General features: G+C 45.3%; 2 protein-coding genes across 4 annotated transcripts in view; one reads left to right on the top strand and one right to left on the bottom strand.

Annotated features, from left to right (window-relative positions):
* Positions 1–1,097: 1,097 nt before the first annotated feature.
* Ctns (cystinosin, lysosomal cystine transporter) lies at positions 1,098–22,120 on the bottom strand. 3 transcript variants are annotated; one of them, XM_090349322.1, is made up of 13 exons: positions 21,735–22,120; positions 21,250–21,456; positions 17,230–17,309; positions 12,391–12,469; positions 11,339–11,423; positions 7,252–7,355; positions 6,985–7,116; positions 5,722–5,821; positions 5,513–5,632; positions 4,247–4,417; positions 2,721–2,838; positions 2,317–2,431; positions 1,098–1,975 (listed from the first exon to the last, which is right to left on the bottom strand). In XM_090349322.1, the coding sequence occupies exons 2-13, from the start codon at positions 21,264–21,266 to the stop codon at positions 1,861–1,863; spliced, it is 1,236 nt and encodes a 411-aa protein (XP_090205448.1). In that variant the 5' UTR covers positions 21,267–21,456; positions 21,735–22,120; the 3' UTR covers positions 1,098–1,860. The 3 variants fall into 3 exon arrangements, with proteins under 3 accessions (XP_090205448.1, XP_090205449.1, XP_090205450.1); XM_090349323.1 differs by lacking the exon at positions 21,735–22,120 and having other exon boundaries at positions 21,250–21,680; XM_090349324.1 differs by having other exon boundaries at positions 1,883–2,431.
* Positions 22,121–22,285: 165 nt separating this feature from the next.
* Shpk (sedoheptulokinase) overlaps positions 22,286–26,353 on the top strand; it is a 28,934-nt gene continuing 24,866 nt past the window's right edge. Inside the window, exon 1 of the mRNA XM_090349321.1 lies at positions 22,286–22,507. Within this exon, the coding sequence (XP_090205447.1) occupies positions 22,346–22,507 (162 nt within the window). The 5' untranslated portion in view covers positions 22,286–22,345. The remainder of the gene's footprint in view (positions 22,508–26,353) is intronic.

Raw genomic sequence — 26,353 nt, 5'->3', positions numbered from 1 at the left:
AAAGGCTTCTGGGCACTTACCTGCCCCTGAGACTCATAAGTATTACTGCACAGTTAAGGAAGCAAGTCCATATGTTCACAGGGACAGGGCTGGTTAGGTCCTTTCCCTACCAGAATGATGCTGTTACTCCTGGTCCTGTCTACTACTGTCAAATCAGATCTGTAAAGAAAATGTGGGAGACCTGAGATGTAGCTCAATGCAAAACACTTGTCTAGAATGTAAAAAGGCTAGGGTTTTAAGCTGTAGCATTCCCTTGCCTGCTAGAATTTTTTTAAGTCCAGAATTTACAATCTCCCCTTGCTAATATGTGCATACAAACATGTGCATACAAACATGTTTAGGTACTGGAGATCACACGCAGGGCCTCACGTAGCTAGGCAAACAACTACCACTGAGCTATATCCTTAGCCTTTTCCAGCCTGTCTGAGACCCAGTCTGGCTTCTTGGATCCTCTTGCTTTAGCCTCCCACATAGTTGGGAATATAGGTATGTGCTACATACCCAGCCCAACAATACATTTTATACGTCACTGGGCTGGACACCAGTGTCTCATGCTTATAATCGTATCTTTGCGAGAGGCTGTGCCAGGCCTGGGAAGGAAAACCCTTAAGACTCTTACCTCCAAGACAGAGTGGAGCTGGGGCTCAAGTGGAGAGTGCCTGGAAGTAAACAGGGCCAGTAACAGCATCCAGACACAGGTCCACACCAACCACTAGGTGGCTCCAATAAAATGGGTCTGTGCTTGGTCTGACTAATCTCTTGCGCTAGGGAAATGGATCTGCAATTCTCTAACAGTTGTTACAACTGGATTGAAGAAAAGCCCTTACTGGCCCTGTTTTCATTGCTGTCATGCCCTCTTCCAAACTGTTCACAGCCATAGCTTCTGACATGTGAGTAGCACACTTTGATACTGGTAGACTGTACCTGTAAGACCTACCTGGGTCTGAGAGGGCAGGGGCTTCCCTGATGAATTCGGTGGCCAGAATGCAGCTGCTTCTGGTCAGTGAACTCCACAGCCCTACCTGTTCTTTTACATGATGTGAACAAGGCTGGCTCGGCTGATGAAGCTGCCTTCTGTATTTAGCATACTCAGCGTGCACAAAGGAAATAAGCTAAGCTTTAATCATGGATATGGACCCCATCCAAATAGGACACAAAAGGCAATTTTAAAAAAGGCACAGGTACTTGTAAAAAAAGAGTAGATTGGTAAATGCACATCATACAAGGCACATTCCAGCTCCCGTCCCTCCACCCCAGGGAGGAATCAGCTGGAGAGGGAAGGAAGGAGGTTTAAGATCGAGGTTGGGCATACCCATTGTTTGAGGTGGGTTCAATTTTTCTGAGGCCAAGATGTGGAAGTCTTAGGTGTCTGGGAAAATCAAAGGGAGGGGGCCTGCCCTCCCCTCCCAGGGGAGCTGCTATCACCAAGTAGCAGGTGGGCAGGTCTCTAAGGCACAGGCTGGTGCTAAGTTAGGAGCAGTGGTATGCTCAGACAGGGCTCCAAAATCACTAGGAAAGTGAAGGCAGGGAAGAGCAAGCCATTTCTGAAATATCCCTTGTCAAACTGAGTTAGCAGGCTAACACTAATATCCAGAGAGAGCACTGGGCATAATCCAGTTCAGAGCCTGTCTGGCAGGTATCTCCGTGCCTGCTCTGGGCCACCTGTGACTGCAGCTGTGAGTTATGCAGAATGAGTTTCAGGAGTGTGTCCTTCAGAGAAAGGAGCCCAAGGCCTAGTCCCACAGTCCTTGCCCCTCCACCACCAGCACCTTTGAGTCCATTTGCCAAAGCCCTTGGCTGCTTGATTCCTGTAAACACAGCGGTGGCAGCAAAGTGCCCTTGGCTCTCCCAGCGGCAAGGTCAGCCCTTCAAGCTGCTCCCAGAAAGAGCTGTTTGGGGCAAGGCCTTCGGCTGCAAGTTTAGGGTCCTATTCGGCCTGGAACGGCTGTCAGGATCTGTATATGCTGCCTGAGGCCTTAAAGAAAAGAGAGGCATCAAGATGCAGGAGGGCCTCTGGGACCTCTGAGGAGGTTGAAAGGGACCACCTGAGGTCTGCTTTTCAGTCTCAGAGCAGAGTCAGGTGTCTGCCCCAGAGGGAGGGTCCTTTGAGGCCCCAGGAGTGGCCTGGGTGAAGGCAGGGTGGTTGTATTTAAGGCATTTGGCCCAAGGAAGAGAGTGCTTCTCTGTGGCATGCTGGACCATGCCACACGGCCTGCTGCTTCTCTGGCCTTCAGTGAGTGAAGCCTTCCCCTCTGGGACCCAGGCCCTGGCTCTTTACAGTGGTGGTTCTCTGAGTGCTAGTTCAGCTGGTCGTACCCCGGTTTCTTTCTGTACAGAAGGAAGTGTTGGACGAAGAAGATAATATCGAAGAATATGGAGAAGATGCCAAGTCCAAATTTGGTTGGGTCTCCGAAGATCAGCGTCCACTGGTCTGTTAATGGGGGAAGGGGTGGGGAAGGAAGACACACTAGGTTTAGCCAACAGTGCCTGAGAGCTGCAGCACCAGTAGAGGGGACCCGGCTTGGGAACCACAAGTCTTCCAGCTGCCGAGGACCCTTGGTAAGTCTTTCTTTGAGAGGTGGGATAAGATCCTTAGGCTGCAGGGCTGCTGGAGGAGAAGGGTGTATCCCTGGCTGGGGGCAGTGGAAGGAATTTCAGGAAGCCCAGACCCACCCCATACCTCCACCCACTGAGTAGGGGCAGCTGTCAGGCTGACTTACTGTTGTTGTAGGACTGGAGGAACATCTGGAGGAGGCTGAAGCTGCCTCCAATGAAGTCCAGGAACACGCTGCCAATGCTCCAGCCCTCCGTGCTCTTATAGTGAAAGTTCATGTAGGCCTGGGTGGGATGGATGGATATGTGGAGGGCTGTGAGGGGGCTGGGCTGCTGCCTGCCTTTCATGCCTTGTGACTGCCACTCTAAACAAGAGCAGCACTGAAGGCTCCCACTCAGGGCTAGGGCCTTAGTGCCAAAGAACACGGTGTCCTTTGGGCTCTGGCAAGCGTCGGTCAAGGGAACAATGTGGATGTCTCATGGTCTAGCCTGTATCCAAGCCAAGCAAGACCTCCCTTCTACCACTGCCTCTTCTATCTCTAATGGAGGGAGGAGCACCAGCCCTCTTTCTGGCTTCCCATACTTGCTACTTTCCCAGTCCCAGATAATTCCAAATGTCTCCTTTGTGAGCTTCTGCCTCCCAGGCTCCTACTCCTAAGCTTTCCATACGCAGGGTCTGACACTCCACAGAGTCCTCACAACCTGGCTTCCAAGATTTGTGTGTGTTGGTTCTGGGGGGCTTGAACTCAGGACTCTCCCTTAGCTTTTCTGCTCAAGGCTGGTGCTCTACTACTCGAGCCACAGCTCCACCTTTCTTTTTGTTTTTTTTTCCAGTCCTGGGGCTTGAACTCAGGGCTTGAGTTCTGAGGACTGTCCCTGAGCTTCTTTTGCTCAAGGTTAGCACTCTACCACTTGAGCTACAGCACCACTTTTGGCTTTTTCTGAGCTAACTGGAGAGAACAATCTCATGAACTTTCCTGCCTAGGCTGCTTCAAACTGCCATCCTGTGTCCTAGTTTGGGGCACCCTTCATCATCCACTGACCTCTACATTCCCTTAGAGATAGCTGTGCTTCCAGCCAATGCTCTCCTTCCTGAACTTGGGAACACAGGAACCTTCTCACAAGGAAGAAGTTAAATAGGCCCTATGTTTGTTGTGGAAATATGTAATGACAGCTACGTCATACAAGCCTCTTGACCTTAGTCATTGTGGGTACTGGGGCAGACATATTACCTGAGGCCTGGGTAGGACTGTCAGGACTTGTATATGAAGGGGCTTTAAGGCTCTCCCATGGCCACAGTCCTCAACACCCCTCCCTCAACTGATCCTTCCTGTTTTCAGTGGTGGTCATTATTTTTTTTAAATGGAAATGGGCAGTGTGTGTGTGTGTGTGAAAACCACAGTTATTAGCAAAGACTCAGAAGGGCAGAGAAGGTAACAGTGTACCAAGTCACTGTCTCAGCTGTACGTGAGACCTGAACCTCCACTGACGTGTATGTGACTCAGTTCCAAGGCAAGAGCAGCACTCAGCAGCATTCTGCCAGTCTAGTTTCACTGGCACCCACCACAGCTTTCCACTCTCCATTCTCTGGCAAGCAGCAAGCTGCCCAATGAGAGCAGGGCCCAGGCTGAGTACCTCTCATCTCTTACACCACCGACCAGCCATATACAAATGCAGGAAGGCTCTGAAGTACCTGTGGAACATACTTGATCAGCGTGATGGCAAGCTTGATGTAGGAGAAACAGAAGAGAAACTGTAGCCATGTGGTCACTCCAACTGCAGCCACAACCATGGTGATGAAGGAAAAGAGCCATGAGAGCACCAGGAAGCCAATGGCAGGCCATGACACACGCTGGTTGCCTCGCTGAGGATGAGAGATGGAGGAGGTATTGCAGATGGGGGCACAGAGGCTGTTGTGGGAGCTCAGGAGGGGATGGTGTAAGAGCTAGAGGTAGCCTTGACCCAGCCTGTGTGAGTGACCTCTGGCAGGTACAGAGATCCTTACTCTGTCTAGATCAAAGACCTGGGCTTGGATAAGGTGTTGGGTTCCCAGGACAGACTCCATTAAAACAAAACATTATTGAGGCTTCCTGTTCTATCTATCATGGATTCTCCTGCCTCCATCTACCTTTTGTTCTCATTCAGAGCTCATCCTGAGTACACTGAATGAGGTTAGAGTTGTTGATTTTAATCTGGAGGCCTGGCATCCACCTGTGTTCCATGACTTGCATGGAGTCCGGCAGTCTCTGAATTCTGTATCTCTATCTCAGCCTTTTTCTGACATAGATCCCAAAGTAGACCATCTTTTCTAGAGTGTCACAGCAAAGGTAAGACAACCTAGGAAGTTTAAGAATCTTCTTGGAAGCCAAGTAATCCCCACTCCTCACAGTGTAAAGGATGGGATACAGGATGGAAGAGTGAAATCAAAGCTGGCATTTCCAGAGTCCTCTGAAACATTGATAGCTCCTAATGACGCCTTCCCAGCTGAAAACCCATATTCCTCCAATAACCTGAACCCTGGTTGCTCCTGGCCTTTTGGAAACCAGCCTCCCTCCCCTGATACTCTGATACTAGCTACAATTACCTGCTCATAGTTCCTTTCACATGCTCCTCAGCCTCATGGTTCTATTCTCCATGAAAAATGACCTCCCCTCCCCTTTCCCCTTTAACATGGGATCGTCACTCACCCTTGGATTACTAGAAGTGTTTTCTTTGCCATCCTCTCTCCTGACTGGGCTCCTCTACTAGCTGTCCACCTCAACCATTCCTGCTCCACACTGCCTCTCCTATGTCCTTCCCCCAAGACGTGGTCAGTTCAGGGTCTGGCCCATTTCATAAGCCCAGGAAGGAGATGCTGAATGAGTGAATGTTTCCTTTCTGAGGATTCCACATCTTCCCTTGAATGGAAGGTAGCAGTGGCATGTGGGTAGGATGGGGAGAATACTGGCTCATCCCTCACCTCATATAGGAAGCACTGCAGGATGACAATCAGGGTTAGAGTGACTGCATGCAGGCTGAAGAAGACATCATTAATATCTACAGGGTTCACGCCATTGGGGTGTTTCTGGAGAAATTGCTCCTGTTAGGGGAAAGGAGGAACATGGGAGGTGAAGGCAGCTTGGTTACTGAGTGGCTCTGGTAGACTGTAAAGGATGGGCCATGCTGTACCTGGATATAGGGCACCCACAGGAGGCCAATGTTGAACACGCTGTAGGCCACAAAGCCAGTCAGGTTCAGGGCCAAGAAATCAAAGCTCAGGCCAATGACACTGTAGGCAGGAGACAGAGGGAAGAAACAGGGCAGGGGTGAGGCTAGAGACCACTGGGAAGGGAGGAGACAGAGCTCTTAGCACACAGGGAAGAATACTATCCTTAGGTCTTGTTCCACTATAGGTGTCATTCAACTCATTGCTTTCCCCCACTTATTATTGTTATTATTATTTGCCAGTCCTGGGGCTTGAACTCAGGATCTGGGCACAGTCCCTGAATTTTCACCAGTCCTGGGTCTTGAACTCAGGGCCTAAGCACTGTCTTTGGGCTTTCTCAAGGCTAGAGCTCCACCACTTGAGCAACAGCACTATTTCTGGCTTTTTTCTATGTATGTGGTACAGAGGAATTGAACCCAGGTCTTCATGCATGCTAGGCAAGCACTCTACCACTAGGCTAAACTCCTGGCCCCGCTGAATTTTTTTGCTCAAAGACTAGTGCTTTGTTACTTGAGCTCAGCTCCACTTTTGGCTTTTTGGTAGTTAATTGGAGGTAAAAGTCTCAAAGGTTAGAACTCACAGCACCTCTTCCAGCTTTTTCATTGTATGTGGTACCGAGGAATCAAACCCAGGGATCTGTGCATGCTAGGCAAGCACTCTACCACTAGGCCATGCTCCTGGCACCTCAAGGACTTTTCTGGCCTGGGCTGGCTTGAAACTGATCCGCCAATCTCATCCTCTTAAGTAGCTAGGATTATAGATGTTAGACACCAGTATTCTGCCAACCATGACCTCTTAAGAGCCAGTTAGCGCCTTTTCTTTCTCCCCGCAGAGTTCTAAAGGCTTCCTTCAAGGAAGGCAGCGTCTTCCACACAAAGTTCCTTAAGAGGCCAGAGTATCTACAGCCAGGACCACCTTCATTCTAGCTATAATATCCCAGTGAGTGGCTCAGTGTCCAGAGCTGATGGCTGCATGACAGAATACCAGGTCTTCCAGGGCTAAAGTTGGGATCCATGCAACCCATTCTTTGCTTAGTGGGGAAGTGCCATATCATTGCTTCCACAGAATGGGGTTAAACTGGGCAAGGGACTAGAGGTCTACCACTGGAAGTCCTATTTTAGCTCCTGTGCATATTTCCTGTAGGGACTGCTCTTTCAGAAGGGCAGGAAAGATGCCCATCCTACCACCCCACTTGAGACTGTTGCAAGTCTGGCTCAGCAGGTTACCTTTTCCGTCTCCAGTTCTTGATCACCTGAGGGTAGAAGGAGATGGACCAGGCCACAAAGTAGATCCAGCCAATCACCTGGTTTATGATCCTAATAGCATTGCTGTGGATCACTAAGAAGAGTATCCTTGGGCTAGAAGGGATATGGGAATGGGGTAAGTAGAGGCTAGGGTTCTGAAGGAAACCCTAGTGTATTATATCTGTGCTCAGCACAGCCTCCCTTCCCATCATGTATGGGCCACAGAGGCAGGGGCAGAGGCCAACCTACCTGGTCTGGTTGGAATGATTTCCATGCAGATGAACTGTCACTTGTCCAACACTTCGAGATGTTACTTCAAAAGAAGAACGTGCCACTCCGGGAGGCACTACAACCTGTTAAGAAGAATGACTTTGAGCTGAGGTTATATGCAATTATTGAGCATCTATCAAACCAAGTGCCTGGCTCCCGGCTGAGAATATAGCACACATGGTCCCTGCCTTCCAAGAGCTTACTAATCAAAGGCAGAAATATTGGGCCAGCCAACCAACTTGACCACTGCTTCCCAGCCCTTCTCTTTGGCGTTCCATTCAGTACTGCAGTCTGGTCATCAGGCCCTCTCCTAGCTAATGGAGAATGGACAGGAGTAATGGGATGGCTTTCTTCCTCTCACTAGCTATGAGTTCATCTGTAAATTCTAGGGGACAGTATAGCGCCAAGAATCAACTTCAACAGGGCCAATACAACTTCTATAAAGCTTATAGAACAGAACTGGCACATGGCAGGTGGAGTATGTCATGTCACAACTGTATCACACCACCTGTATCACTGCTACTTTCATCATTATTAGGCTCCTCTATGCCCATGAAAGGGTACCTTCCATGTATGGCTTGCCTACCATGTGGCAAAACAGAAGAGGCAGACATGCATCCACAAGGCCAACATTCTCATCCTCATTTCCATCCAATATTTATCTAATGTCTTAACTATGGGAAACAGGTGTTGAGGCCTGTCAGTGACATCAAATCTTGAAATCATTCCTTTTGATACTCATGCAGAGCAACAGAAAGCAAGATGGTATCTTTTTTTTTTTTGTCAGTCCTGGGCCTTGAACTCAGGACCTGAGCACTGTCCTTGGGCTTTTTCAAGGCTAGAGCTCTACCGCTTGAGCCACAGCACCATATCCAACTTTTTTCTATGTATGTGGTACCGAGGAATCGAACCTGGGTCTTTGTGCCTGCAAGGCAAGCACTCTACCACTAAGTCAAACTCCCGGTCCAACAAGATGGTATCTTTATTGACCCGTCTGTTTCCTGCCTTCAATCTCCATTGCTTCCTGGGTAATACGCAGGGTGCCACCCTCAACTCATCAGATGACCCGTGACCATGAAGACATGGCTCATTAGACAGCAGTAGCAGCTTTTCTTTTTTGCTTTTGAAGCAGGCTCTCATTATGCAGCTCAGGCTAACCTGGAACTCACTATATAACCCAGGATGGCCTCAAATTCCAGATCCTCTTGCCTTTATTTACTGAGTGCTAGGATTACAAGTCATGCAATCATGCCAGGCTAATAGTGGCTTCTTTCATGAGAATCCTTCAGGCATTTAGTTTTCAATCTTAAGCTCCAGAAAATGGGAGGCTTTGGCAATGGAAATGGAGTCCAGTTTGTAGTCTGTGTTTTGCAAGCCACTTTTTGTTTTTTCAATACTTGAGATTGAATTCAGGGTTTTGCACTTGCTAGGCAAGCTACACTCCAGTTCTTCGTGGCTACTTCTCATCCCCGTGTGTGTATGTGTGTGAGTCTGTGTGTGTGTGTGTGTCTGTGTGTGTGTGTGTGTACTAGGGTTTGAACTTGGGGCCTCATGCTTGCTAAGCAGGTGCTCTATCACTTGAACCATTCTACTACTCACTTTTTACATTTGTTATTTTCAAGATGGGGTCTTGCTCCATGCCTGGGGAGCCTAAGCTGCGATCCTCCCACTTCTGCTTCCCTGTAGCTTCAGATGACAGGTATATGCTACCACATTTATACACTGATTGAGATGGAGTCTCAAGAACTTTCCTGTCCAGGCAGGTCTGGAACATTAGCCCCTCAATTTCCACCTCCCAGGTTGCTAGAATTATAGGTTTGATCCACTGTGCCTGGCTAGTTACTTTTTGGATACAAGTTAGCTTTGAACCTCCCATGTAGCCTGGATTACAGGCATGCCACCATGACTGACCCGGAAGTTACATTTTTGGCAGTATTATTCTTGGCTCTTTCCTTTTCCTATCACCTCATTTTCTTCCCCTCTTAAACAGAGTTTGCTTACAATATTGTTTGCAATTTTGTATGTTGCCACTAAATCCCTTTAGATCAAGACAGGAATGAATCAATCAGAAATTGACCAAAACAAGGTACAGTGAAATGATAATGACTGTCGCTTTTTTTTTTTTTTGATGGGTCATAGAGCTTGAATTCTGCCTGGGTGCTGATCCTTGAGCTCTTCACCTCAAGGCTACTGCCCTGCCCTTGAGCCGAGCCCCACTCCCTGTTTTCTGTGTTTATATCTTTTTTTTTTTTTTTTGTGGTCAAATCACATTTTATTAAAGTACCCTTAATTTCGTTTTTTCATATATTTCTATTGTAATTAATAGAAGGGTTACATTATAATCACTAGATAGAAGATGCATTACTTCACAAACATTGATACCCTTTCTCATGCCTTGGTCCCCATTTCCCTCCCCCTACCCCGTTTGTATCTTTTTTACACAAGGAATCGTAATGGACCATTATTCTACATGCTATTCTTCACTGACCAAAATGGCATTTGTGGTGTGTAACTGCATAGTATACCATAAAATTAACTGTTGTTACCTTGCAATGTAATACACATCCACAAATATTCATCCTAAACTGACTTGTGTTCAACTTGTTTTTAAAATATATTATATTTAAATAATTGTATAGAGGAGTTGCCATTTAACAAAGCAGTTTATGAATACAATGCATCTTTATCACTGTCATCCTTCTCATTATTCTACCTCATCATTCCCAAACTCATTCAGAATCTTAATTTTTTTTAGCTATGCACTGATTTTTTTTTTTTTTTTATGACTGCACTTTCCCCCTTCACTCTTCTACCTCCTTTTCCTTGATCCTACTTCCCACTCCACTTTCAAGTACCCATTCTCTGGTTTTTATTCGGGACTGTGACCATTTGATACATTTGTGTATCCTCCGAAGTATTTACTTACATAACTATAAGTTAATAAAATAATTCTGATTTCCACATATGTGAGAAACCATGTGTCCTTTGTCTCTAGGCCTGACTTACTTTACTTAACATGATTTTAATTTCTTATTAATCTTGAGAGGGTTCTTCCTTATGGTAGTCTTTTTACTTTTATTTTGTTTTATAGAGTTGAGGAATGAACTTAGGGTCTTGCCAGGCAAGTGTTTTTCCACAGAGCTAAATCCCCAATTTCAATCTATAGTAGTCTTTTATGTAGTTAAATAATAGTTCACATCCTTGGTAAGACAGAAGCAAGGTAGAAACAAATAGGTAAGTAAGCTGGGCCTGGTGGCTCAAGCCTGTAATCCTAGTTACTTAGGATGCTGAAAGCTGATGACTGCAGTTTGATAATGTCTGCCTGGGCAGGAAAGTTCAGGAGACCTAGCCATCTAAAAACTTGAAGTAGTGCTGTGGCTCAAAGTGGTACAGTTGTTAGACTTGAATAAAAAAGCTCAGGGACAGTGCCCAGGCCTCAAATTCAAGCCCCATTACGGGCCAAAAAGAAAAACAAAACAAAAAACTCCACAAAAAACTTACTACTAACTGAAGTCACCATGGTTTACAACAGATCTCTAGGAATTATTCATCCTAATAGTCTTGCATTCATTTTGCTAGTCCTTCTTAATCCAAACTATATAACACAAAAACATTAATTCCCAAAAAGACCAACAAAGACAAAACCCACAGACTTCTAGAACGATGGCAAAAGGGCAGTCTAGTGTTAGGTCTGCCTGGAAGAAATTACTTCTTCCCTTGGCTCTCTCCCCCTGCACCCTGAAAATCCCTGCCTAGCAGCAACTGGCATGCCTGGGGGCAGTGGGAGGCCTCCCAATCTGAGGTATTTCCCCATCCTCTGAGATCACATCCATTTCCGCTGTGGCCACAACCTTCCTACTATATAATCTCTCACTTCTCTCCATAACCTCCTCTTGCTCCACCCGACTCCATTGGGCAGCTGCTCTCTCCTCACACAATAAACCCTCTTCTCGTGAACTGTGTGGGGTTTCCTTTCAGCAGACCTTACATCTAGGTCATTTATTTCCACGGCTCTTGTTTTGTCTACTAGCGTTTCTCTACTCACCAATTAAGATTTGTTACTTACTTCATCAGGGAGATCAAGGATAGTTACATTTTTTGAACGAAACGTGATTTCAAAAGTGATCACTAAGGTTGCATTTAATGGATGCCTGTGAAAGACAAGGGTCTAATTACTGAGGGAAAGTAGGGTCCAATGAAACCTTAACCAACCTCTGGACATCATTTCTGGGACCTTCATTTCTCTAGCAATTAGGAGCAGGAAGTGCTGCATGCTTAACCTTGAGGAACAGGTGTTTTTGAACATGAGAAGATGGCACTGGCTGTGAATAATAGTAGAGGCATCTAGAGATGAACAGGCCCATGGATCCTTGCTCTAGTGGGAAAGGTTTCCCCAAAAGGGTTAGATTTGGGCAGGGTATTACAAGAAAGTCAATATTTGAATGAAAGAAGAGAAGCCTTCTAGGAATAACCCATAGGCTTACAGGCTTGAATTTACTTTAGAGGCCAGAGGGGAGTCAGAAAAGAGAAGAGTGCAAGTTAAAGGGTGACTTTCATGATTTATACCATGTGGGTGGGTATATAGATTTGGGATGTGGGAATGGAACTGGAGGCTGGTGATGGTGCCTGGGAGCTGAAATATTGGTTTGAGGCCAGAGTATGATTTGATCTTTGATACAGATGTAAAAAAGGAAGGAATTCCAGGTGTTCAGCTCAGAGCAGCCTTACAGCTGAGAGGTATGAACAGGATGAACCACTGAAGTACACCAAGAGAAGCAGAACACTGCACAAGGTAGAAACTGCTGTCACATCAAAACCAGTAGGTGTCAGCAAACAACACTCTACCAATAAAGGCCAAGCCATGAGTAGCACTAGTGGAATTTCCCCATTGAAGTCAGTTTTGCTTTAGCAATGACCTCAGCAATGATGGTTGGTACTTCAGAGGAGCTCATGTCTTAGTGAAAAGCAGTGTCCTTTTCCTCTTTTCTCACAGGCTCAGTGTCGTAATCTAGGCACCTGCTTGGTAGCTTCAGGCTAGTTTCATTGCTATCTAAATGGCCTGTCTATAGCTAAGAGGCAAAAGTATCATATCTAAAATAAAAACTAGAGAGAACTTACCCAAGGGTGATGCTGATATTGCTTGAGCTGCCATTTTCCAGCTTCACAACAGGAGGGACAGTGAGGCTGACAGTAGACTCTGGAAGGACCAAGTCAATGACATGAGTTATCCTTTCAGAGAGTTCAGCCCATGAGAAGCAAGAAGGAGGTCTCTGATATATGAACTCACGAACCCTGACTTACAGGACAGTCCTATTTTCTAGATGAAAAGAGGAAAGAGCCCCTGGTGGTTCTTACCTGAGATGTGAGGATCAAGGTTTGAAGCCTGTGGGGACAGGGAAGTCTATGAGACTCTTAACTCCAATTAACCACTAAAAAGCCAGAAGTGGAGCTGTGGCTCAAGCTAAGAGTGTGATGCTCTGAGTTTGAGTCCCATTACTCACATTCATATTCACACACACACATATACGCATGCACATGCACACACAGGCACGCATGCTGAAAGGGGGGCATGGGGGAAGGGCTGGAGGTTCCATGAGGGACCAGACATATGGTCCAGACCACCGTATGTGCTTTCCCTATCCACTGCCAGACAGTGAGGATGACGCCGGTGGCATCCTTTTCTCCTGACAGGCTCTAAGTAATTGCTACCCAGTTACTCAGAGAGTCTGAGAACCATAGGGCCCAGAAATGATCACAAAGGATTCCAGCCACCATTTGGTTCTGTACATGGTGGACTAGAACTACTTCTTCAGGCAGATAGCTCAGAGGTCTCTATTTTTTTTGTCAGCTTGAACTCAGGGCCTGAGCAGCACTATCCTTGGGCTTTCTCAAGGCTGGAGCTCTACCACTCGAGCCATAGCACCACTTCTTGTTTTTCCTGTGTATGTAGTACAAAGGAATCAAATCCATGTCTTTATTCATGCTAGGCAAACATTCTACCACTAGGCCACGATCCCGGCTTCAGAGGTCTCTATTTTTGAGGGTGAAAACAGCACAAAGAACTGGTTCAGGCCATCCTTGCATTTTCAGAGATGCCTAGGCCCAGCTAACATGTTTCTAAATAACCCTTTGGGCTCCTCTCCTTATTTACCTCAACCAATATATTATCCTTTCTATGAGTCTGCCAGGAGACTGGAGGAGAATGACAAGGATTACAGTTTCACTAGCAGGTATTTCTTATGTCATTGAAGTGTGAGCTTGAGACAAATAGGCCCTCAGGATGAAGAGGAAGCAAGTTTGGTTTTAGGAAACTAGTTTGAATCTGGAGCCAGAAGAGTGCGTGATTAGTATACATGGCAAAAGGAAGAGGAGGAAGAAGACAAAGAAAAGGAGGAAAAGGAGGAAGAAAGAGGGAAGGAAGAACAGAATTAAGAGGAAGGAGAGAAAAAAGAGGAAGAGAGAAAAAAAGTAGATCACTGGATGTGGAGGTGGCAGATTTAGATGACAGAAAAAGAAAAAATGCCAAGGGAGCTGAGTGCAGTGGCTTATACCTATAATCCTAACTACTCAAGAGGCTGAAATCTGAGGCTTGCTGTTTAAAGCCAGCCCAGGCACTAAAGTCTGTGAGACTCTTATCTCCAATTAACCACCAGAAAACCAGAAGTGGTGCTGTGGCCTTGAACTGAAGAACTTAGGGACAGTGTCTAGGCTCAGAGTTCAAGTCCAACAACCAACCAAAAAAAAAAAAAAAGCCAAGGGAGAGTAAGAGGCCCTGTGTTCAAACCCAGCACAGAAACAAACAAATGAACAAATTCTCCCCCCACCCCCGCCAAAAAAAAAATCAAGGGAAAGAAGTGGATTATAACATATTGTTAAGTGAAATAACTCAGAGTATTCTTGTCACAGAACATGACTGGGTTACCTTGAGCTATTCCTGTGTTCTTTCAGTAGCCCACTTCCTAGTTCTTGTCCCTTTCTCATGTGTGATAAAAGCCTGATGCCAAACCTGCCAGTCTCATCTCCCTTATTTCCTAGCCTTTTGGATTACCCATAGCCTAGATCATGATCATGAACGTTGACTGGGATGGAAAAGGGCACCCTAAGTAGGGGAGCAAGAACTCAACTCCACCGGGCGCAGTGGCTCACACTTGTAATCGTAGCTACTCATGAGGCTGAGATCTGAGAATTGCGGTTCAAGCCAGTCCAGACACTAAAGTCCCTGAGACTCTTATCTCCAGTTAACCACTAGAAAATGGGAAGTGGCGCTGTGGCTCCAGTGGTAGGGTGGTAGCCTTGAGCTAAAGAGCTCAGGAACAGTGCCCAGGCCCAGAGTTCAAGCCCCATAACTGACAACAAAACACCCAACAACAACAACAACAATAACAAAACAAACTCAACTCCTTATAGGGACAGAGGCTGAGCTTTCATCTGCCCAGACCCTTTAAATGGAGAAGATGAAGATCTGATGCTCAGGTTAGAAAGAAACTTGAAAATTACCTAATTCAACCTCCTCTGATGATTCCTTCGCTATATCCCTACCCAGTAGTTCTTCTTTCTCTGCCTGGATACTTCCAGGAAGAGAACTTATCTCCCAAAGTGGTCATAAGCTTGAAGCCACTAGGAGGCTCTGGACCGTATCTCTGTTCCAGCTTGGCACGACACAGATTGAGGTTGTCTGAGTATGGAAGTCCCTGGCTGACTGGGCCCCTGCACTCTAGTTTCCCTCCTGGATTGAGTCAAGATTCAAACCTTTGTTTATCAGATGTAAGTTACAGCAGAAGGGGGCTAGATATCCCACTCCAGGCACTTGATTTTATACTTCTACTAACTCTTTAATAGGGGCATTCAGCAAAGGGGGTAAAGGGATAGGGTAGAAATACAGCTTTGTCACTTTCTAGCTCTACAAATCTAGGGAAAGCCTTCTACCTGGTCTGATCTCAATTTATCCTCTGTGTAACTGAGAAGTGGTTGGATTTTCTGTTATTTCCTGATGGTAGATCATTAGCCCTGCTAAAGTGACTTTAACATGATACACATACATTCTAGCCTTAGTCCCAGAGGGGACAAGCCAGCAGGGTTAGAGGGATGCCCTGGGATTCCCTATTGAGAAACACTAGGCCCCATGGTTGGAAGAACTGTTCTTCTCACAGAAATAATTTATCCATAAATAGTGACTGCAAAGTAACAAGATAGATCTTTTTCTCTGCTAGTGTGTTTGTGTGTGTGTGTCTTTTACTCAAGGTGGCACTCTACCACTTGCGGCACAGTTCCACTTTTGGCTTTTTTTTTTTCTGGTTAACTGGCAATAAAGAGTTTCAGGGACTTTCCTGCCTGAGCTAGATTCAACCTTGATCCTCAGATCTCAGCCTCCTGAGTAGCTAGGATTACAGGTGTGAGCCACTAGTGCTTTTTAGCTAACATGACAGCTATTTAACAAACCTGGAAAAGATGACCCGATAATTACTGCTTCCTCAGAGATTCAAGAAGCCAGGCAACTCGAATGATATAGGCAATGTGTCTGGCTTTGGGAAATACATGCAAGGGTAGTATTATGTGTATCAGATTTACTTGAAATCTTTAATCAAGGTTTTAAGGCATATTTGTTTTTGAACAAAAACCAAGGTAATGATCAAAGTAATGGGGCTGACACTCCTGAGTGTTAACCACAGTTCTGGAAAGAATTCCAGGATAGCAGAAGAACTACTACAATAACACAGAACCCGGAAAGGTCTTCTAACAAGGTATGCAAATTATGCTATCAGTGTGGTCTCCTATCCCTACAGGACCAGCTGTAACCTATTCTTTGGCTCTTCTGTAAATGAAAGGTTTTCTTCTCTTACAAGGTGATGCCAGTCAGATGCCAAAGGTAAACAATATGTTATCTAATTTGCTTTCCCAATATCTCCTAGAACCCACAGCTCTCTGAGCAAGGTCCATAGCGGTAGCAGCAACAGCAGGTATTCTTTATACAGTCTGACTTTAACAACTGTTGACAGGATGAGGAGAAAAAGATTTTTTTTTTATGATTAGAAGTTTCTAAGGCAAGCCTGACACAGTGGCTCACATCTATAATCCTAGCTACTCAGAAGGCTGAGATCTGAGGATCTTGGTTCAAAGCCAGCCTGGACACTAAAGACCATGAGACTCTTATCTCCAATTAACCGCTAGAAAATGGGAAGTGGGGCTGAGGCTCAAGGGTGGTAGCCTTGAGCTGAAGATCTCAGGGACCATGCCCAGGCCCAGAGTTCAAGCCCCATAATACATACACATATACACATTCACACACACACACACACTCACAAAGAAGTTCCTAAGGCAGGCATTTCTGAGTGGAGACACTAGAATGGCAGTTGCCACCTTCTTCCCCTTCTTTCTGCCTGCCAGGAAGAGGTGATGACTAGCCTGGCTATTATTTCATGAGTGTCCTGGATGCTCTAGGATGTTTAGTAGCATCTCTGATCTATTAGAGGACAGGCAAACTTATCCCTACCCCTACCATGATCACTCTCATCTCAATTCTGAGATAAACAAAAATGTTTCCAGACATTGTCAAATGTCTCTGGGTAAAACAAAATCACTTTCAGTGGAGAACCCCTGTTTTACATGCTTTTGAAGGAAAGGAGAAAGTCTCAAAGATTTTTATCTGTCCTCTAACATTACACTAGTGTTTGTATATAAAAAATGTTGAATGTATGGCCCTGCAAGTAAATTCTATTTTCTGGGGGGGAAAAAACCCAACTGTTGACTTTGAGTATATACAGAAGGCCAACTCTATGAAGAACCACATCTTTGGCAGACAAGCAGGGAGACAGGCAGGGAGACCACATGTGGCCTGGACACTACACTGCTAAATCTATGTTGATGAACAGGCCAGGTTACTTACTATATAGCTAACATATAGACATATACATATACAAATGTATTTTTACAAAGTTGACAAACTATTTTAAAACTTACCACAATTCTTTATGAGACTCAGGGGAAAAAGGATAAAAATAAGCAGCAAATTCCTTATCATGTTCTCTGATTTCTCAGAACTAGGAAGAAAAAACAAACAGGAAGGGAAGTTCATGTTAAGATTGAAATCAATTCAGCTCCACGTGGAAACATGCTACCTGGAACCACAACATTATGAAAGTTCAGAAAAGAATTGTAGCTGGGCACCAGTAGGTCATACCTATAATCCTAGCCACTCAGAAGTTTGAGATCTGACGACCAAGGTTCAAAGCCAGCTTGGGCAAGAAAGTCCATGAGACTTATTGAAAATTACCCACTAAGAAGCTGTGGTTCAAGTGGTAGAACTGTAGCTTTGTGTTGTGTGTGTGTGTGTGTATGCATGTATGTGTGTGTATGAGCATGTGTGTGAGACAGACAGGATAGGAGGAAGAGAGAGGAAAAAAGAGGGAGAGAGAGGGAGAGAGGAGGATGGGGAGGGAGAGGGAGAGAGGGGGGGAGGGAGAGAGTGAGAGAGAGTGAAAGAGAGAGAGAGAGAGAGAGAGAGAGAGAGAGAGAGAGAGAGAGAGAGAGAGAGAGAGATACATAGATACATAGAGAGAGAGAGATACATAGAGAGAGAGAGATACATAGAGAAACTGGTTCAGAGCAACTAAGTGGGTTGTGCAAAGTCCTACCCAAAGGAAGTGAACACAAGCCTTATTTTTTTTCCCTCAACTGTCTTTTGTAGCTTAGTTAACAGAATGTGTATTTTTTTTTTGTTTAAATTGGTATCATTTCCCTCCAATAGCTCCTCTGTAATTCTACTGAAAGCAAAACAGAAAGTCAAACTGTGGGTCTGCAAAAGTCTCCCAACCACAAAGGATAAGACAGTCTGGACAGATAGAAAAGCTTTGATCAGTAAGTTTATTATAATGCTGAAAAAATTCAGATTCAATAATCACACAAGACTAAAACCCAACTGGGCCTGGAATGTGGCCTAGTGGCAGGGCACAAACCCCTGGGTTTGATTTACTTTACCTTTTCTGCATCTATTTTACAAATTTAAAACATATTTTAACAATTTCACAGATCTGTTCTGAAAAAATATTTCAAAACTGGATGCATTTACAGCTATAATACAATTTATTTTCTCTCCAAAGGAAATTATTTCGATTAAAAGCCAATTTCTTCAACATCTAAGAGATATTTTAATTCCTTAGTATGTTACTATCTAGTTAGAAGTTTTACAATCACTATTGATTGCCCTTGTAGTGTTGGTTTATATTTTTTCAGCAATTAAATTTCAACTTCTTTCTTTAGTGGCTATCTTAATTATTGTAATATTTTCTGTGACTAATATGCTGACATTTTCCCATTAAGAATTTGTATACTTATTATTTTGATGATGTTATCATGTATTTACCACAGCAGTATTTTAACAGTTTTTACTTATATAGTTTTTTCCCTCCCTCCCTCCCTCCCTCCCTCCCTCCCTCCCTCCCTCCCTCCCTCCCTTCCTTCCTTCCTTCCTTCCTTCTTTCCTTTCTTTTTTGCCAATCTTGGGCATTGAATTCAGGGCCTGAGCACTGTCCTTGGGCTTTCTCAAGGCTACAGCTCTACCACTTGAGCCACAGCATCATTTCTAGCTTTTTCTACATATGTGGTACTGAGGACTCACATTGGGTCTTCGTGCATGTTAGGCAAGCCCTCTACACTAGGCCAAACTCCCAGCCCCTCCATTTGCTTTTCGTTTTTATCGAAACTTTAAAAATTAACACTAAACAAACAGTGCACTTCCTTGTGAAAATGAGCTCTGTCTGGTGTGTGTTTTTCTGATGTGAGTTTAAACTCTCTTTCAGGTCCCACTCACTTATCAATAGTTTCCAAAACCTCTGCTACTCCTCCATGCCTCCTGGGAGCAGCCTGGGTGCAGATGACAGGTTAGACGTGTCTGTTCTCTGTCCCACCATCTGAACTTCCAGGAGAGATAACAACAATGTGGCAAGGAATGTGCCACTGGAGACAGGCAGGGTAGTGCTACTTAACCTCCCCTACTTCTTAATGGGGCAACAAGAATAGAATTTAAACTTAAAAGAGATTTGGGGCTGGGAGTTTGACCTAGTGGTAGAGTGCTTGCCTAGCATGCCCGAAGACCCAGGTTCGATTCCTTGGTACCACATACATAGAAAAAAAAAAAAAAGCCAGAAGTGGTGCTGAGGCTGGTAGAGCTCTAGCCTTGAGAAAGTCCACGGACATTGCTCAGGCCCTGAGTGCAAGCCCAGAACTGGCAAAAAAAAAAAAAAAAAAAAAAAAAAGAGATGCAAGGCATGCATTTTCAAAGAAAATACAAATCGGCTCTTGGCATGTGAAAAAAAAAAAAAAGGTAGGATTCAACAATGGTTTATGGCTGCCAAGGGTGGTAAAACACAGTTTATTAGCTGCATTAAAAGTTTCAAGGGGGTGGATTGACAAAGATAAAAACATTGAGAAACACTACCTCTAGTTACTCTTTCCATGTTTCCCCTTTGTAAGGTCTCCTAGCTGAACCACTACTTTTCTAACTCATAACTTCTAGATCACTGGTAGTTTTTAATTTAAAATATTACTATGATTTTTCCACTCTGTAAAGCATTTCAATAATTCCCAATTATTCTTAGGCTAAACACAAATCTCCTTAGAATTGAAGGATATATGGCTTATTTATTATTGGAATCTATTATTTACTTTCCCTCTCCCATGTTTAATTGCTTAATAATATGGTGTCATAAATTGCCAACTTATCCTTTCACCTAGACTACAGTTTCTGAGGATAGACTATAGCAATCATTATACTTTGTAGCTAGCAGTAAATCTTGAGTCATATGCACACACATACACACACATAATGATAAATCCAAAATTATGCACGTTAGTCCTATTGTTATTTTCAAGGTCCCCATCTATATCTTTCTTACTGACTTTTGGTAACTGGCATTATCTTTACTTGAATTGCATGGAAATGAAGTAACAACATATATGATACAAGAATTATCCAGCATTATGACCACAGCTATTGATTGACTTTGATGTATCATTTTTACTTGACCCCTCTTTATTTGTCCCATAGTTTAATATGCAAGACTTTATGTTTCTTAATTATTATTTTGGAGACTGTGAGATCCGTATGCAGAACAAAAAATGAACGCTATGTATTAATTTAAATGTCTAGAGCTGGTCTTTCCCTTGATGACCTATTAATGAGTATTTAGTAACTGTATGGCGTCTACTAAAATAATGAAACTGAATGACATTGATTTGTTTTGTTAACAAATTCTCTGTGTCAGCAGAATGAGAGCATTGTGCCCTGGTGTATGGAGGAAGTTCTAATTCCACAAGTATGAAAAGCCATGGGACAGAGTTGGCATAGATGAACCTCATCTCATTTGGCTCTGCTCTTTCTCATTTATTTTCCCAGAATTTCCCTAAGATTACATCAGTGCATCGATAACTAACAAAAGTTATCTGCCAGAAGTTGAATTTTAGTTTCTCCCTTTTCAGTGGCAGTTAATTCCCTATAGCCATAAAAGACTTTTTCTTTTTTTTTAATTTTTTTTATTGTAATTAGTAAAAGGGTTACATGATATTTGCCAGATAGAAGGTGCATTAATTCACATACATTGATACCCTTTCACATGTCTTGGTACCGGTATCCCTCCCCCCCCACACCCCCCCACCCGTCTTAGTTTTCCCCCCTTCCCTATCAAATTTCAAATATCCAAATACAAATAAATTCAATAAATCAGATAACAAGGTGAGATACTATACCAATATGAGATAACCAAGGGACAGCAAAGGAGATGAGAGACAACATAGTACACTAAGGACAACAATCATAAAAGACTTTTTCATTGACACATGTATCTTAGTCTTTAGCTTTCACTATATGTGAATGTTTTCATATTGCTATCTCTTTTTTCAATACATTTCATAGTAAAATTTTATGAAAAAAAACATTGAGAAATAATGATGGAATGGTGTAATGTGATCGCTCAGCATACTTACCAAGAGTCACAAGGCATTGATTAATGTTTTCCTCAGTGCAGGGTCCAGGTTTCCTCCAGTCTAAGAACTCAAGAGGGAAGAAAGGTGGAGCGTCTTCTCCTGCCTAAATCCCCAGAGCCCAGCACTGGACAAGTCAGCAGGAGCTCCTGGGAATGGTCCTCTGGGCATCTCGCCTTTCCACCGCAACTTGCAAACTCTCCAGCCCAGCTTCAGGAGGCAGCGGAGCAAGAAATTAGGAGAGCAACCCACATCATCCTCGCATCCTGGCCGGTGTCCCCGCCTTCATGCACCGACACCCCCACCCTTCAATCCGGGGCTGTCCAGGCATCTGGGCATGGAGTAGTCGTCAGGGCCCCAGGAGTCCGGGGTGGCGGAGCTGGGTTTGACCTATAGCAGGCTGCCCGCCGAGGCGTGAGGCCAGTCCCTGGGTCTCAAGGGTCTGCTCGGGGAATTGGGGGAAGGCCCTGGGCCGTGCCGAAGCTCACCTGAGAGCCTCGCGGGCTCGGGGACCGATCTCACCGGACGCAAAAACCTCGCGCCAGAGGCGGCTTGGGAGTGTACGGAGCTCCCCCCGGCCGGGTGGACTAGTGTCGAGGCGGGCCCGCAGTCACCTGACCTGCCCCACCTGACTCCCGCAGGTCGAGCTCCGCGCGAGGCGACTTGGGAGTTGTAGTTTTTACGGGTCTGTTTTAGCCGGACAGAGCGGGGCAGGGAGGGGCACTGGCGCCCGAGCAGAAACGAGGGCTCCGTGGTGAGGATGGCCAAGTCACATCTAGGGACACAAAGGCCCTTGGAGCCTCTTTCTCCAAGTGGTGAAACCTAAGTTCGTTTGAGGGGAGAGGCTCCGCCAGGACTCCATGGTCCCGGAACTTCTGCTCTACGGGGCGGGTACTCCCGAGTCCCGCCTCCTCCTGCTTCTCCACCTATCGCCGGGGCCCCGTGGCGGGCGTCCTCTTCGCTCGACCAATGGTAGGGCGAGAGGCCGCCATATTGAGTGTGGCCGAGAGACGTCTGGCAGTTCCTCCCCGCGCCTAGCTCCGGGGTGAAGGGACTGTCGCCGCCGCTCGCTTTCCTGGCTGCACGGATTCCCGCTGCCATGGCCGTGCGGCCCGTCACTCTCGGCCTAGACCTGGGGACCACGTCTGTGAAGGCAGTCCTTTTAGAGGCTGCCCCCGGCCACCCATCCGGGTTCCTGGTGCTGGAGAGCTGCACCCGGGCAGCGCGGGCGGAGGCCAAGAGCGAGGCTGCAGGGTCCCAGGTGAGGCAGCGCTCGGGAGCCGCGGCCCCGGGCCTCTGGACGCCCTCCTCCGGGAGGCCTTTCTGCTCTCTCTCCCGCCGGGCTGTTTCCCCGACTGAGCTGGCCTCTCCGCCCTCCGCCCGCGCTGTCCCCTCCCGGTGCCTGGCTGTCGGCCGCAGCTCCGCCCCCAGCCAGAGGTCTCGTCCCGGGAGCTTTGCCACCTGTTGTCAACAGACCCCCTGCTCTCCAGCCTTTCCAGGGGCCTCACCTGTGGCGCTGGCTGCCATTGAGCTCTGCCCTCTCCTTTCTGTACCTTGACCTTCGAGGAATCGCCCCCGTGTCCGTGTAGAACGATCACAGGCCTACCCCGCCGGTATTCCACAGCTGGTGACTGCCCTGTGCCCCTAGGTTCAGGAGTCAGTTTGTTCCCTGAGAGTTATCTTCAGCAAATCTGATGCAGAATCAGGCCTAACAGGCGCCTCTCATTTCTTAGAACCGAATATAATTGTACCTAACACGCACTTGGTTAGCCGAAGCGCCAGCCCCAAAGACATCCTAGAGGAAAGACACAGTGATAAGTGGATTAAAATGTTGATTTAAAAAAGAATCAGATAAGTGTGTGTTACAATCTGTGGCGTGTGAAGCCTTAAAAAAACCAAGGAAGAATGACAGGATTATGGGCTATGTGGACAGAAGTAGATGGGTTTAGGAATGATGTCAGACCTCACCAATGGGGACCCTGAAAAGGATGTCTGTACAGCCAATTAACGATAGAAATGAATGCCAGAGAACTTTCTGTGTAAGTTTTGGTTATTTTCTGGGCCTCAGCTTGTTCTCAGTTGAAATAGATGACCTCTAAAGCCTCTTCTAGCCACAAATTGACATTTTCTGGGCCAAGCCCCCACCCTCAAGAGCTTTGTTTTTCCTAAGCTCTTGCCACGTATGTGGACTCAGTTCTTTAGGGTTCATAATCTTTCTGGGAAAATTCATAGAATAAAGATTTGAAGAACACTTTGCATTTGGTTGGGACCTTGATATCTGAGTGATTATTTCACTTCAGGAACTATGAAATGGAGACAAAGTCGACTCTGACCTTGTAGAGGTAAGCAGCTGAACTGGGATTACAGATAGTACTTTCTCTTTCTCTCCCTCTCTCCCACCCTCTCTCCCTCCCTCTTCCTCTCCCCAGTCCATGCATGTGCTTTCCACTCTGCTCTGAGGTAGAGTTACATACCCAGTCCAGGGTCACTTTTTTTTAAAATTTTTATTTTTATATTAGTCTTTGGGCTTGAACTCAGGCCCAGGGTGCTGTCCCTAGGCCTTTTCTACTCAAGGCTGTTGCTCTACCACTTGAGCCACAGCTTTATCTCTGTCTTTTTGGAGTTTAATTTGAACTATGGTTCTCAGATATCATTCTCTTGAGTAACTAGAAATACAGGCATTAGCCACTGGCGCCCAGTTCATGGGCACATTGTTTTCTGCTTACAGATACACCCAGCATGTCACACCTGCCCAATGAAGGGCATAGGGGTGGGAGTACTTATCTGTCTTCCTCTTTATATTTATCACGTGTGACAAGCATTGCTGTGATATCATCTATGTCAGGTTTCTCAGCCTTGGCACCATTGATGTTTTGGGCTGTGGATATTTGGTTGTGGGTGCTGTCTTGTGTGTAGGTTGTTTAGCAGTAATCCCAACCTCAGCCCACTAAGAGTTAGTGACATTTCCCCTTTCCAGATGTGACAGCCAAAAATGTTTCCTCATTATGAAATGTCCCCTAAGAACTAAATCACCCCCAGGTGGAAATACTATCTATAGGAATGTCTGATAGCTAAGCTCTTTCCTGGTGTCTGCTTATCCTTTTCACTCACCATTAGTACCGTGTATACCAAGTTAAAACTTGTCAGGGATCAGATGATCAGGATTGTAGGTATTGTATTTTAAAATGTATCTTTCTTTTCTTTGTTGCTTCTCCTCTCCCCCTTTTAGGAGCAAGGTCCTGCTATATAACCTAGGCTGGTTCCTGCCTCAGTCTGTGGAACATTGGGATCAAAACTATGTCCTAGATATTTAGAGCTATGATTGTAGGTTTAACAAGACAGGAGACTAGGAGGAACAAAGATTTATTAGGACTCCGGTATTAGAGAGACATGAGCAGGAGCATAGCACTGATGTCACTGCTGCTGCTTATGCACCAGATGTAGGACAAGCTTTTTTTTTTGCCAGTCCTGGGGCTTGAACTCAGGACCTGGGTACTGTCCTTGAGCTTTCTCAAGGCAAGCACTCTACCATTTGAACCACAGCACCGCATCTGGCATTTCTGGTACTGAGGAATTGAACCTCGGGCTTCGTGTATAGTAGGCAAACATTCTACCACTAGACCAAATTCCAGGCCCTGAATACTCTTTAAATGAGTACCTTTTAATACACATGCAAGACACAAATGTGAGCCATTTGTGCAATATTTTGAGTAGTCACATTTAAGTAAAAGGCAGGAGGCAGATACCTGTAGTTCCAGCTGCTTGGGAGCTGGATGTAGGAGTGCTGAGGTTTGAAGTCAGCCTGGGCAAAAGCATGAGACCTTATCTGAAAAAACCAAAACCAAGAACTCCCTCCTCCTTAAACCTAAAAACAACACTCAAAACTTAAAGCGAAACACTCCTGGAGGTAGAAGTAGTAGAGTACTTGCCTAGCAAGTATGAGGCCACGAGTTCAAATTCTGGTACTGAGAGGTGGGAATGTGGCTTAGTGGTAGCATGCTTGCCTAGCATGCATGAAGGAAGCCCTTGGTTCGATTCCTCAGAACCACATACACAGAAGAAAGCCAGAAGTGGTGCTGTGGGTTAACAGGCAAGAATGCTTGTCTTGAGCAAAAAGTATCCAAGGACAGTGCCCAGGCCCTGAGTTCAACCCCAAGACTGACCAAAAAAACCCCAAAAACCCAAAACAACAAAAACAAAAGTTCTAGTACTGAGAAAAAAGGAAACAGTTGAACTTTATCATATATTTTAAATAATTCAATATACGTAATATCATTTTGACATGTAATAACCAACAGACTGATAGAAATTTATTAATGAGATTTAGCATCCTTGTTCTTTCTCACAAATGCTAAACCTGCGTATGTTTTATGCTCATACCTGTCATTTTAGACTAGCTATATATGGCTAATGACTGCTGTATTGGATAGTGGAGGTCCACTGACAAAGTCTTTCTTTGGGAATTTGGGTGTGTCTTGGTACCTCCTCTGCTTGTTTGTCTTGATTGCTGTTGTTCAGGTCAACTCCTGAACACCTGCTGTTGTCCTTTGCCATATATAAAGGATCCTTGTCTTGATGTGAGGATGTCTCCTCAGGAAATGCTGTTCTCTCCCTGCTCCCATACATGGCCTTCCTCTTTGTTCCTCCCCCCCCTCCCCCCAGTTCTAGGGCATGAACTCGGCCTGGGCACTGTCCTTGAGTGTTCTCAAGACTAATTCTACCAATTCAGCCACAGCACCATTTTTTGCTTTTTCTGTGTCTGTGATACCAAAGAATTGAACCCAGGACTTCATGCATGCTAGGCAAGCACTCTATCACTAGGACACTTTTGTTCCTTCTTTCATGTTTCTTAGAAGCTCCTTAGAAGGAGCTGACAAAGTCAGCAGGTTTGCTCCTGGGAGATGAAAGCTGCACTCCATGGAGGGAACCAGGAACCTCGGGATTTAGGCTGCAAGCCTTTTTCCTTCCCCATAGAATCATCATTTGTTGAGAATTATACTGTATTTCTTACTACTTGTCTCTTTCTTACTTTTCCATGGATCCTTTAGGTTGGTAAAAGCTAGTTTCTTTTGTGTCTTGAGGTGATTTTTATGTTTCAGATATAGGT

The sequence above is a fragment of the Megascapheus bottae genome, chromosome 17, assembly GCF_031878675.1.
Source record: "Megascapheus bottae isolate mThoBot1 chromosome 17, mThoBot2.hap1, whole genome shotgun sequence".
NCBI classification, from domain to species: domain Eukaryota; kingdom Metazoa; phylum Chordata; class Mammalia; order Rodentia; family Geomyidae; genus Megascapheus; species Megascapheus bottae.
The sequence above is the reverse complement of the archived record's forward strand: the minus strand, read 5'-3'. Positions and strand labels throughout refer to the sequence as shown.

What these genes read in the sequence shown, in the direction of transcription:
- Ctns (XM_090349322.1), bottom strand. An exon ending in AATATCAGCATCACCCTTGG is followed by an intron (nt 11,424 to 12,390) that starts GTAAGTTCTCTC and finishes TGTCTTTCACAG; the next exon opens with GCATCCATTAAATGCAACCT. An exon ending in TGCAGTGCTTCCTATATGAG is followed by an intron (nt 4,418 to 5,512) that starts GTGAGGGATGAG and finishes TCTCATCCTCAG; the next exon opens with CGAGGCAACCAGCGTGTGTC.